This window comes from Varroa destructor, unplaced genomic scaffold, assembly GCF_002443255.2.
Source record: "Varroa destructor unplaced genomic scaffold, Vdes_3.0 BEIS01000003.1, whole genome shotgun sequence".
NCBI lineage: Eukaryota > Metazoa > Arthropoda > Arachnida > Mesostigmata > Varroidae > Varroa > Varroa destructor.
Genome location: NW_019211456.1, coordinates 21097631 through 21111302, shown reverse-complemented (window position 1 = coordinate 21111302; position 13672 = coordinate 21097631). Strand labels below are relative to the sequence as shown.

The 13672-nt window shown below is 38.0% G+C and overlaps 1 protein-coding gene across 1 annotated transcript; it reads right to left on the bottom strand.

The window, feature by feature from the left end:
• Positions 1–116: 116 nt before the first annotated feature.
• Positions 117–12923, bottom strand: Cdc37 (cell division cycle protein 37). The gene is made up of 7 exons (XM_022797995.2): positions 12779–12923; positions 10581–10764; positions 10184–10281; positions 9654–9910; positions 8965–9124; positions 8488–8738; positions 117–1899 (listed from the first exon to the last, which is right to left on the bottom strand). The coding sequence occupies exons 1-7, from the start codon at positions 12809–12811 to the stop codon at positions 1656–1658; spliced, it is 1227 nt and encodes a 408-aa protein (XP_022653730.1). The 5' UTR covers positions 12812–12923; the 3' UTR covers positions 117–1655.
• Between the last annotated feature and the right edge of the window lie 749 nt (positions 12924–13672).

Here is a 13672-nt window from a genome sequence, read left to right as displayed (position 1 = left end):
TTAGAATTTGCAGTTACTCATCGAATAGCTAAATAACTTTTTAAATCCTTCCTTGCGTTCACAGCGTTCTATCAAAGCATGTTACTTTTCCGTTCCAACATGAAGAAACGAGTGCCTTGCCGTTATGCAGGGATAGTATGTATATACTAATTTATTCACTAATTTATTTGTATTATTTTTACAAATTGTGTATACAACAGCAGTTTTTTTTTCTCAGGTTACGTCAGTTGACCTTAGCGCACTCTTATCTATCTATCTATGTGTCTTCATGTTGTGTTTCGTTAAGTTTTTTTTTTTTAACATTTTTTCACATAATTTGACATTATTATCGAATCGATGCAATCTTTTTTGTCCTTCTAGGAACTAACATTGCAGCCCATCTCAACACACCTTTCACTACTGTAGCAACCGCTTCTGAATTCTGCATTACCTAACACTACCGCTAAGCTCCTTTTCGTTCATCTAATGTAATCTCTTGACCCGCGTTTCGCGTTTAGTTCCACAAATGTATCTATACAGCAGCTGTCATGTGACTGCGTTCCTGTTCCCATTCAGCTAGGCACAACTATAGTTTTCTTTGTTTTCTTTTTTTTCCCGTATCCACAGTAATCTTGAGTAGTAGTACTTCGACTAACTTACTCTTAATTTTAGCTGTTAGAAATAGACAGTAATAGTATTGAAACTATCAAAATTTCCGAATATTCTGCCATGGTTATTGGTACTTCCCGTGTATTTCACATGTTGATTTTAGATAATGACCCCGTTGTTCCTACCTTTTTAATTATCGAGAATAGGACGGCTAGTAGGCAATGCATTGTCAGCGCATCCGCAACGGCTCTCATCATCTTTAATTCTGACGAAAACATTACAACTTTTTCTCTGCACCCAGCTGACGTTTTGTGACGTAAGACGCCGCATGTTGGAAGATCATGTGTATTGTCATCTTTAAAAGTGTACCCGTAGACATGTCACAATACAATGAATATATAAATATTAATAAAATAAAATTTAGGGACGCTATTCATTGCAGTCACGGACAAGCTCACAAACTTTACCCTCCCCACAAAAATATATACCTGGCCGCAATACATGCAGCACAATATATTTCGTATTTGTTTGTATATATATATATATATATATATGTATATTGAAGATGTTATTTTTGTGGAGCCAACAATATCCTCTTCGACTCGTCTTACAGTACTGCCTTCCCGTCCCATAACTTCTTGTGCCATCGTTGACTAAATCGTGCAAAAGGATAACTAAGAATACCATGGGCCTGAATCTATTCGCACGTGTCGCTTTATTATTGCCAGCAGTTTAAGTAAATTAATTGGAAGTAGCATCGTACTCAACCATTTTGTCCATTAAACCGACATATAGTTTTTCCGTTGTTACTATATATTCTACTCGTACATTCGCATTTCCTAAATGACCCTTCCTGTAAGCTTCCCGTAGTACATTGGTTCTTCGAATTACTTAGAGCAGAAAATCTAATAATTGCTCGAGGGTATATGTATAACCAACCAATACGGGGGAGAAGAGATAGTGCCCCGGAATACCTAGGTGCACTTACATGCCTCTATATGGAAGTGCATTACCATTGATTCGATCATCTTTTATCGACTACAGCTGAATCGATAGCTGAAAATGATTCAGTTAGTTGATGCTGCGGCCGTTCCTTCATTAGACGATTTTGCTACTTCTGTTTCGCCTTTCGCTCCGTCCTTTGATGAAGAAGCTTGTCCAGTGGCTTCGTTTTTTGATTCCTTGCCTTTTTTCGGGGCAGATTCCTTTAGATCGCCCTTGGCACAATCGCCTGCCTCATCGTCATCGTCCTTAACGCTTGAAGCATCAGCTACCCAAAGACCAGAAGCAATGCAGCGTTCCATGTGGTACCTGAAAGTCAAACCATAATCACAAATACTAAGACCTCGCCCATCGAGTGCGTCTTAATCCCGGTTATGTGGTTTCCTAAAGTATCTGTAAGCAGATCATTTTTTTATCGCCATGACACATATAGCAAAAGCCAAAAACGAATTGACTAATTGGCGACATCTGCCCTCCAACATGGACACATTGGGCTAAAGAGCTGTTGTAGAAGCATGAAAGCCGGTAACAGGAAAACTACACCAGTGTCGCGTTGCCATTAGTGAGCTTTTCTATTTTTATTCTCTTATTCCGTAGTAGGGGACTCGAAAAATGGAAAACCAACCAAGTCCATCACTGCCACTGCCACTGTCGCCGACGCAAGGACTAACCAGCGATACCAATCTCTACTAGCGACGATGTATTTTAGCTCGAGCACTTGATATTCATTTCTGTCTTTAATCGCATCTTCTGCTTGTTCTTCGCAGTGCTGTTTCAGATACATCTGTTGTTGTTGTCATCGTCGTTGTCATCCTCGTGTTACAGGGGGAAACGAACGTTGCGTAACCGTCTCGGTGCCATTGCTGCTGGTTTTGCTGCTGCTACGACGGAGGCTTATCGCTCTCAACAGCGCGTTTTACTACTGCAGGCTTTTATTGCTTTAATACAATTTATGTTCCGTCAAACAAGAGTAACAACATCTCTTCATAAAATCAAGGGCAACAAATGCTGGAGCGATAGAAAGCACGACAAAAACAAACTTGGCAATAGTATCACTATCAACACAGAAGGCTATGCGATATAATTTGAGTTTGGAGCAGTGTAATAACACCAGAAGCACCAAACACTGCAGTAGAAGCACGGAGATAGCGGCGTCCCGGAATGATGATTGTACTGATAGTAGACGTTCGTTCTTCGTTGCTGCTGCTGTGCCTTTAACTCATTGAGGTGAATTGGCTACGACGTGATGAAGCACGCAGATTCGCGGATGAAAATCCTTGAGATTCTTAATTTCGTAAGGTATAAGAAGGTATATGCTACAAGATGTCGTGAAAGACACGACGAGATTCTACACATTCGCCACTGGTAATATTTACCCGTCGACTTCAATAGCAGCATTTCCATGCAATGTTTGGCATTTGATACTTAAAATTTATTTAAGAAAACGTATGTGCGCCTTAGTAGTCATTGCAAGGGGGTTTGCTCAAGATAGCATCTGCCTATGGTTTTTATTCAATGATGTACAATGAAGTACACAATGTTACGTACACAGCACGGGCCATTTTTCTCATATACTCAACGTAGTAGTAACGATCGAATATTAGGGTCGTATGAATATACGGGGTTATGGAAAAGATTAACATTGCGAAGATTCAAACAGCCGTAAAAACCATTGCGTTGTAAATGGATACAACGAATGTTTTCGGTAAATAGTAAAAATGAAGCAAAAGTTCAGAGACAAATCTAATAAAAGAAAAGTTGGGACAAAATTCTGATTTACATTTATAGCCGACGGAGAGCAGGATGCCATTAAAACGTGATCCTACACAGTTGCAAGATTGGCGAACGACTTCGCCCATTGTTCTGTTGATGAAGGGCACGCGATGAGTGTGTCTATGCCGAATTAACCAAAAAACTGCTTGTTTATTCTTGATGTACGTTAACAGCATTTAACTGTATGCAGCATGAGATATCATTAACTGGCTGCTACATTAACAAAACTTTTCTAAAACAAGGCTAATGAAATTTACATTCGTAGAATCGATACGCATTGGTAGATGTGACGAGATCCCACCACTACCGCAAGCACACACATGGTTAAAAGCTTTCGTTTCGACGACCTCCTGAGTGCAATTTTTTCCAATGCTCGCCTTGCATTTTTTCCTACTGGTTCCTTTCAGTCCTTTAACGTTACTATTAATCAGTATGACATATCGGTGCATGCATGTTTCCCTCATAATGAATGACGATGGCATTCGGCTGCTGCATGTTATTGTAACGTATCCGCTCAAGGGTAGTATCGCATATTTATAACCGAAGAAATCACAGCCTCTTGGCTCTTCCAAGCCTTCCTCTTGACTCCTTAACGAAGTCGTCTTAATGGTGAAAACATACATGGCCAGTAATTATTTCTACTGATGCCGGTCATATTTGTTGTTATCCATTTTTGCTGTTAGGCAGTCTTGGCCGTGTCTAGAGATGTTTACCCATAACGGCAGTGCCGCGATAGCTACTATGTGCTTCGACAATTGACTGATTGGGATGATCATAGTATGTATACGAATTAGATATTACGTATTAGGTACATACGTAGATGTATAATAGTACACACGTCATCTCCAAATAGCGATAGCCATTAACGACACGGCGACAAACTGTCTGCACTGGAAGATGAATACCTCTACCCTGTTGCTTTCCAGTTCTTATTTCCAAATCTTATTTACTTTTAAACAATCAGCAAAATAACAGGACCGATCTCTTTGCTGTTTCAAACTATGTATGTATTTATTCTTTGTTTTTTTTTTTTTTTTACTTTAACAGTGTTACTCTATAGAATCGCAAAGTGTTAGGTTATTTCGAAGATTAGAACTAGAATTAGGATGATTTTTTTCTCGACGGATACTGCATATCAAATAGGTGTAATCAACTGCAGCCAAACATTTACAGAATCATTTAAAACACACTGAAAAATATGCAGCACAACGTAGCTAAATAAGGCTATATAAGCTAAATATTATATATTGCTAAATAAAGAAAATAGTTAACGAGCGACCAGGATTTTTTGATTCTATTTAGGAAACGCTCTTTAAATTACCGTTTATATTTCACATTGCTATTGGCCTGCGACGTTGTGTTTTAGTTTTTTGTAATTAGTATATATATTCGTTTGCCTTAAAAGCTCAGCTTGTTCACTAGTTTCCAGTTTTTGCGTTTCTAATCTAAAAAAAATCCCCCTTCCGGTCGCGTTTGCTTCGCTGCTGGCTGTCAAGCAGGCAGGCTAGAGCATTTGCTCATTGGGTGGGTTTATTAACCTCACTTGGCATTTGGCTTGGCCCATATCAGTCCAACAGATCAACCAGCAGTGGATTCATCGCGATCGTAATGCGGTGTTTCTTGTCAAGCGTGTGAACCTTCATTGCGAACAAACACGCACACAATAAACCGCGTACGACAACAGCAGCAGCAACAACAACAAGATGGTTTACACAAGCATATCGAAGCAGGCATGAAATGACAACAGGAACACGTGGAACGAAGGGCACCGCTGCCGTAGAGAAAACAGGATAAAACACTGAAGGAGACGACTGCCGTCATCAGCACTAGCGTATGTACAAATGACGAGAGAGCCTTCCACGATTACAATATCCACTGTATCATTAAACACTTTTTCCAAATAATCTCAGCTTTAATAAGGAGCTACGAATCTGTGTAATTAAAATAACCATGACAGTAACGGCCATACGTAAAGGCAAAATTATATAGATATACAAATACTAGTGTGAATGTATTGTGGTAAGTACATCGCAGAAGCAACATTCTATACACCTATATGTCGTAACCACACCGAAATACGTGTGGTACTGGTTGATAAAACGCAATGCAGATAACTGTGCGCCCATACGAATTTATGTGCATGTGTCATCTTTCGCCTCACGCTTCACGAAACTTTTGTCTGCTATTGCAGCCGATACCGGTAGCTGGATCACATGCGTAAATATTGTAGAAAATGTGGCACAGCTTATTCGGGATAAAAAAACGACACCATGACGAGCAACTGTACGAATAGCGGAAGAACGATAGAGCCGTACGAACACAAGAACAGTAAACCTAACGGAAATATTTGATAAATATAGTAAACAAATACCGTAAAACACTGCGGACAAGTCAACGATAGTTAATTATCGTCATTGTCACTGTTTTGGTTGAGCAACACAATGAATAAATAGGTACACGTTTGCTGCGGTAGTAAACTATTTACAGTGCCATACACAGATGAGCTGTCGTATTTTTGTTTTTGATCCAAATGTTTCAGTAATCATGGGTCAAATATTATAGATGTATTCAGACATTTTGAACAACCGAACCATTCAGGAAATGCACAAGATATTTGCGCAGTCTTCACTGGCGTGCCAATAAACCAATGCGGCCACTTGATTTAGATCATGAATCTAAAACACTGTCTTAAGACAAATGAACAAAGAAAACAAACATTATGTCAGCATGTACATGAAACGATATACACAGTAATGCGTCTGGATTTCCACACTACATATGACAGAACCAAAACTAGCCCCGTTGACGCTTGTAGTTTTATGCTTAACGTAAGCTTTTAGAAAAAGTATGCGATGTCTTGAATCATGGTATTGAAGGCAGTTACGTCTTAGAACGAACACTTTCGTCCTGCTCTTCGCTTTTCGAGATAAGCCCTTAATTGTTCTCGGAAGTACTCAGTCGCTTTCATACACATCACTCACGGATAGCAGCAATTTAAACAGCATGTCCGTGCATAACGTTTCATCTATAAAAATAAGTGACGCATACGGTTAAATCATTGAATGAGCAATAGGTATCCATCACTGGCTAGCATTACTATCGGACTCATATTGCGTGAACAGTTAAATCTTTTAAATGACCAGTAATTAGACACAAAGAGATCGACCTTTACTTTCTCTCTACTTACCGCAAGTCCACTACCGCGCTACCGATTCACAACAACGAAAAATCAACCAGGGCGATTTTGTCTAATTTTCTATGTTTTGGCTCGTTCTCAGAGTTAAGAACCTACAACGAGGTTACTTTTGTGAAAAAACTTCGCGCCCGTAGCCGGCCGCCAGTCGAAAAAATGAAAAAATCGTCTGACTTGACTGATGACTGATCCAATGCAAGTATTTGTTACAAGAAGACTTTCATTTTTTTTTCACACGGTTAACTAGAGTGAGCTAAGCTTGCTGCGGCCCACGTTCTACGCTTTTTCTTGCCGTAAGAGCACAGTGTTTGTTGTGCAAGCTACGACACAAGCAGGTCGCTAACAGATCAATCGTATTTGCTAACGATACCTTCGTCGAATATTCGGTGTCATATAATTGCCAAGTGCTAGTCGTCCGCGAGAATTCACTGAGTAGACGAGCAACTTCGCATGATCAGCCAAGAGATGCTCCTGACACTAACTTACGCAACGCCTGGTGATAAAAATGTGAACAACAAGGAACTTGTCCTTTTGTTGCTCCGTTGTTAATCGTATTAAATACGTATCGTAAACGGAAGGTGACGGATTCCAATACAGAAAAATAATCGCTCATCTGTTGTTGATAACTATATATACTGCACACACCCACGTTTTTGTTTTTACCGTTTTTTTGACTAAGTTCAATATACCCATCTATCTATTTCTGTTTATCTATTACTATTATGTGCTGTTAAGTTGCTTCAATGGATAGCAAAATGAATCGATAATCCAATACTGTTGGTCAATATGAAATCTGTTTAAGGAATTGCGAGTCAACTATCGTTAATTATTGTATTTGTTATTACTGTAGTTCCACTGATTCGCTCAAGCAGCAAAAGTCTTCAGTATTTTTACAATGCTATTGTACATATAGTTGTAGAACAAAAAAGACGCATTGTCCGAGGTCACACTACATTGTGTTTTTGAAGTTTTAGCAGTATCTTAATCCAAGTCTACTTCACTGAGGTAAGCAATGTATAAACAAAGTCATGTACTGTTCTTCGAGCTGGTTTCGTTAAAATAGAAACATTTCAAATTATACAACTGTAGATTTGCTTTTTTTTTTAACAACATTAGTCCCGCAAACGTCGAAGGCCTACTACGAATCAATTATTCCAAATGGCGAGGATTTTTTTTAAAAAAGTCTACCACCCATCTTCACTTTTTCGCATTCAGATCCAGCGAATACATATTTTACAATTTTTACGAATACATCAGAATTTATGGAATACAACTCGCTTAAAAAGAAAAAGCAATCCTATAGATGAACTGGCAACAAGACTTGATTTAGGCAAAAGACTACCACATACAGCATATTCACAATGCAATAAAAATGTGTATTATATTCCCATAATAACCAGTATAAACTATTCTAGCATAAAGCAAAATAGCTAACATGTAATAAAAACAGAATCTGGTAAATTATAATAGCAAAAAAGCTTTGATGTTATCGGTCCGTCGTCTTGTTTTCGAACTTAGTGATGCACCAGTAGCGATCAATATATTTTAGATATTTCACGATAGAAGTGGAACCTCTTTCATCCAAAATTATTCTGTATATCTCGACAGACCTCTTCTATCGACAGACTTCTACACTTAACTTGATCTAGTTGTTAAGATCTATGCAAAATACTGTCGTGCGAACTCTGGCATCGTAATTTTTTACTCCTCGTAAGGGAGTGAGCTCATTATTAAATTTTGGCTTCTCGTAAGGGAGTGAGCTCATTAAATAATAACTATATGGCAAGAATAAAAGTATGGCAGGTATAAGAGGCACCAAAAAATAATGTAATCTTCAGTTATTTCCTTTCCTAACAGTAGCTTAAACCTAAAAATAGACTACTCCATTTTATATTTCCGTTATTCACCACACAGTTACCTGATGTACTTACTTGGCTTCAGCGGTGTCCAACTTCGAAATGACCTCTTTCAGCATTTCCAGGTCGCGGGTATCGAAGCACTTTTGCATTGCTTCAGGAAGCGTCTGATAGACCTCAACGGGATCAAGGCCACCAGGACCCATTCGCTGTTCCCTCTCTTCCTCTTCGGCTTCACGCACAGCAATTTCGAGCTTCTCTTGTGCTCGTTTCTTAATTCGCCCATTGAGCGCCTTCAGTTCGTCCTCAAACATGTCCTTATAAACCTAATTTTGAAATCAGAAAAAGCAAGTCTTATTAGCATAGAACGAAAACAGCAGACCGCCAATATTTATCACGTGTGCTACCTTAGCGCTGAACTCCTTGTATAGTGTCGAATTTAAACAGTTGCGATCAAACTCTCAGAAATAAGCTCTTTCTTGGGCGCCATCATTCATAATTTTTAAGACAATTCGGTCATTACATTTTCTAAAAGCAGTAAAAACTCGTTACCTTGTCCGCATTTTGGATACGGTTAAAAAACGAGCTAACACAGTTTCGCGGATCAACTTCAAGTTGTCGTCCGAGTTCGAGAATATAATTCAGACAAGTAGACTGATGGGCTACGTGTTGAGAGAGTTGGCTCTTTCCTTCCATTTCCAGATTAAGACACCTAAAACAAAAATGAAGGCCAGTACGGTTTTCAGATCGGTGCATGTTTTTGTTGTAGAACACAAAACAGATCATGTTTTATTTATGTAGGCTTAAAAAGGCTTAAGAACGTACAGTTTTGGTAACTAATCGCTTATTATTAATGGTATGCCAGAAACGATCAAAGCCGTTGTCGTCAAAAAATGAATTTGATCTATTTTCGGGTTCAGTGCAGGTCTAAGGACGTCTATCTTTCTTCAACATTCATCAGCGGAACAATACATTTTTTTCCAACCAACAAATGTTATTCCGTTAGAGACTTACTTCAGCTAATACAAACTAATGAACTCATTGACTTATTTGATACTTGTTGACAAATTAACAATAAAAATCGACATTTTAAAAAAGTTGCATTTTATATACCGTAGATTTTTTGTTGAGAGCACTACAGTTCCCTATAACACGAAACTTCACGCGGATTTTTCAAAAAGAAATGTAAAAGAATAATACAAAACCAAAACGTGTCCAGTGAATCATCAAATCACGCATACCAAATAATTAAATAATTATTCGACCAATCGCAGACCAAGTGCGGCTTCTCTTGGAGAAATCGTCGCGAGTCATCAAATTTGCTGAGCATTCCAAACTGTTTGATCTCCTTTTCGTGTTCATTTATGAACTCCCTCTGAAGACGTTCTTTTTCCTCTTCAGGCAGGTTATCGATTGAGTTGTCCTTTGGTTTAGGCTTGTTTAAGTAAGTGCGTTGGAAGCCGTCCTTTGAAAGCGAGTCAACATTTAGCGGTTGAAGCTGCAAATTACATGGCAAAAGCAATTACAATATTAAGTCTAGCGCACTGATGTTATTCAAAAATAATACCTGGTTCTATCAAACTAATAAAATGCATTTCAACGAATAAAATTCAATACTATATGCTGAACCACGATTTGCAATCTAGCATCGAATATTAAGAAAGGATAGCGCGAAGCGTTATCGAATTAGGTATAAAGGCATTTAAAATAGCAATTGGATACGCTAAAACACCTTTTTCATAGCCAAGTATTGGATAAAAACTCTACTCACCCTCTCTTCCTTTTCTATCTTCGTCTTATCTTCTAAGCACTCTTTGTGTTTTTTAGAGACCTTTAACATAGCCTTTTTTGCTGCATCCAATTCTTTACCTGAAAGAATGCGGCGCACGAGAACGATTACACGATCAGTCAGAAACATGTTATAATAACCATTCGTTTCCACGAGTGATTAATTTCTTTAACTTCTCAAAAAATACTCTGATTTCTGAATTCTTTATTATGTCCTTATAATACACAGTTTTGTGCTTGATGCGATATAACTAACAATGAGAAATGAAAAAAGCCAATAAAGAATTGAAGTCAATGGCTTGATATTAATTATAATACTAAATTTATACTTTGTGTTGAAAAATATAAACAGCATATTAAACCCAGTGACGACTTCGTACCGCTGAGTCCTTCGCACGCTTTCTTCGCCTCATTTAATTCTTTTTCAGCTCGTTTTAGCCGCTCCAAACAATCTTGTTTTCGTTTTTTGAAGTCAGCTTCACGTTCGACTCTAGCTTCATGGCGCCACTTAAAGAGTGAAGGAGTGTCGATGTTCGGATGAGTCTCGTCTTCGTCATCTGATACCTGCAAAGTACATCATCGTAGGATGTTTAGTTAACTAATCCATGGAACTCATGGGTTAGTTAACATAATCCAAGCAGTGACGCAGGGGAAATTCTCAATTTGCTGGTGGGCAAATGTCATATGCAATTGAAAACCTCTTTCTCATTTCTCAGTTTTACAAGACATAATGAGAGTGAACCTTGACCTCTTTTGCCGATTTCAAAATGCTGTAAGAGCAACTAATAAGTTTGTTTTGCCTACAAAGAATCTATGTCAATTTCTCTACCCAACAGTTCTCTTTCAACCCGCCTTTTGATCGAATTTGCCCAGTCGAGTGCGCTTTTTTGGTTACATACCAATCTTATTGGAAGGTTTTTATAAAGGAGAGTTTCCTATCAGCTAACCAAATTAAAAGCTATGAAAAGAAACATGAGCGAAGAGAGCGAAGAACATCATTTTTCAGTTAACAACCTACAACCTAATGTTAAACTAATAGTAGCACCTATAATAAAAAAACTACGTAAAATACAACGAATAAGCAAAGTTGAGTAAATCTGTTCAAATGCTAGACACCTAACCTCATAGATTAGCTTAAAATTTAAACACTGTAGCCAACTAAAATTGAAAGCTTTTTTTCGTTGCCTTGCTTTCTTTCAGGTAACGTTCTGACTGTCCTTGTAAAAATGTCCTTGAATGTAAAATCAAGTTCCTAATTGATACAGGATACTCTATGGAGCTCCCAAAAGGTTATGATCGGATTAGATTTACATAGATTAAAATTTTCATCGATGTTTGATGGGCGCTTAACTGTGTTTTAAAAAAGGAATTTTCGGTGAAGCATTCACCATGATAATACCGACAGGTCGATTCGCTGATCGCTCTCGCCACCGAGCAATTTTACAGAGTTACAAACAATGTCAGGTCATATTATATCCCATTTAATTAATTGAAACCCTCATACGATACCTTTTTATTTTATTATTTATTAACTTTTAACAGCAAAACGACACTTATTATTATTATTATGAAAACCTTAATATTAAGAAATGAAGCTCGATGCGTAGTTTTCTTAAAAGCTGTCTGCTGTATCACTGTACATAGTGACTAAACAAAACACTAGTGTCAGTGCACGCGAAATAAAGCCATAGCACAAAATCCTGCTGTGGTGCATTAAACATGTAATAGCAATAATTGTTAGAAGTAGGTGGGCTTGCGCTTACGTCATTCACACCTTTAAGGTAGAAGAAACCAATTAGACCTCATTTCGGCCTTAGTCGTATCTCATAGGCTTAAGCAGACATTGAAGAGACGTTCCCTTATGTCTCTAATATTGCGCCACTACAGTACACTACTTCACACAAAGCTACTTACTTGGCATTCAAATGCTACAATAACACTAGATGCCACTTAAAAATGATGCTTTCATAAAACTTTCGCGAAAAATGTTTGCACATAATGCAAATAAATGTTATTTGTAGTCGCAGAGGGAACACCATACCCAGATATTAAAAAAACCTTAAAACTTCGAGTCGAAATTAAGTGCTTAATTTTACTGACTGGCCTGTAGACTTAACCGGTATTATCGAGAACGTTCTATATATAGAGTAGTCTTAACACTCTTGATGTCGGAACCCCGCACCCGACCGTTCAGGAAAGCGTTGTCAACAGCATTCATAACCCCAGTAATAAAATGGTAAAGTTCAAGAATTATACAGAAATGTAATACGAAAACACTGAAAAGCTCCGAATCGCGTGTACTCAAAACTGCTTTTCCTGAATTGATATCAGCGCTACGCCCGCAAGTAGTTATACATGTAGTTATTTTCAGTTCTACAACTTCGATAAAAAAAACCTTTAATAATACTTCAGATATCAGAATAATAGCAAAGAGTTCATTATAAGCGACACTTCTTGCGCGCAGTTGCCGGAAACAGTGCAGCTGGCTATCCTAGTACCTAAATATTACTATTCATAGACAGTACTGCTATCTCGGAGTTACGAAGTATGTCATGTGGGTCTAATATTAACGGCTTACCTCAATCTTTTTCCACTTGCTGTAGTCGACCATTTCTCCTGGCACAAAAGGCAGGCACCGCACACAAATGGACTGCGAAAATTCGATATCAGACTTGGCGCAGATAATGCACCCTAAACTTCGGCACTTCTCAGCAGAATGAGAGCTGCAAACAGTAAATCGAAACTACTGGAAGGTCGTTGTTGGCGGGAAAATTTCAATCGCCTACAATAATGACAGAGTTTAATAATATTTCTAAAAAAATCTTTTTGCATGAAAACTATCATTACTGTTACACAACAAAACTTGGACCGAAGTTAATCATGTTTTTTTTTTTTTTTTTAAATAAAGATGTCTCTATTTGCAATAAAAAGTAGTTAGCACTTTCTGTTTAGCGGACGCTCATCGGGAAGGGTCTCAGAGCGCTGTAGACTGAACACCCACTTTGTTAGAGATGAGCCAGTGAAACGGTGATTTTTCTTGGATAATAAAAAGGAAGTTACATAGGTTTTCTAAATAGTTCGTATAGAGCAGAGGTACGAAAAATTGCAGTTTGTCAATGTAAGAACCAGTATCACAAATGAAAATAGTTGATTTTTATAGCAGATAAAGATGTATCACAGATTCGTAACAAATGGGTAAATAAGCAGCTAAAAAATGTTGTTGACGGGGTCAATACATTTCTACATTCTTATAATTCTATTTTGATCTAGCGATGATGTGAGCTCGGTTCGTCGCATATGAGTTATTAAGAATTGACGCGCACAATTCACGATCCGGCCAAATTCCTATCACATTCGGTACAAAACTCAAGTTGTAACTGCGACCTGTGCAGGCCTAGGATGCGTATTAGTATAAAGTCTTGCAGAAATCCAGAAGTTGTGTCAACGTGTTTTGTGATAATACATTCGCATT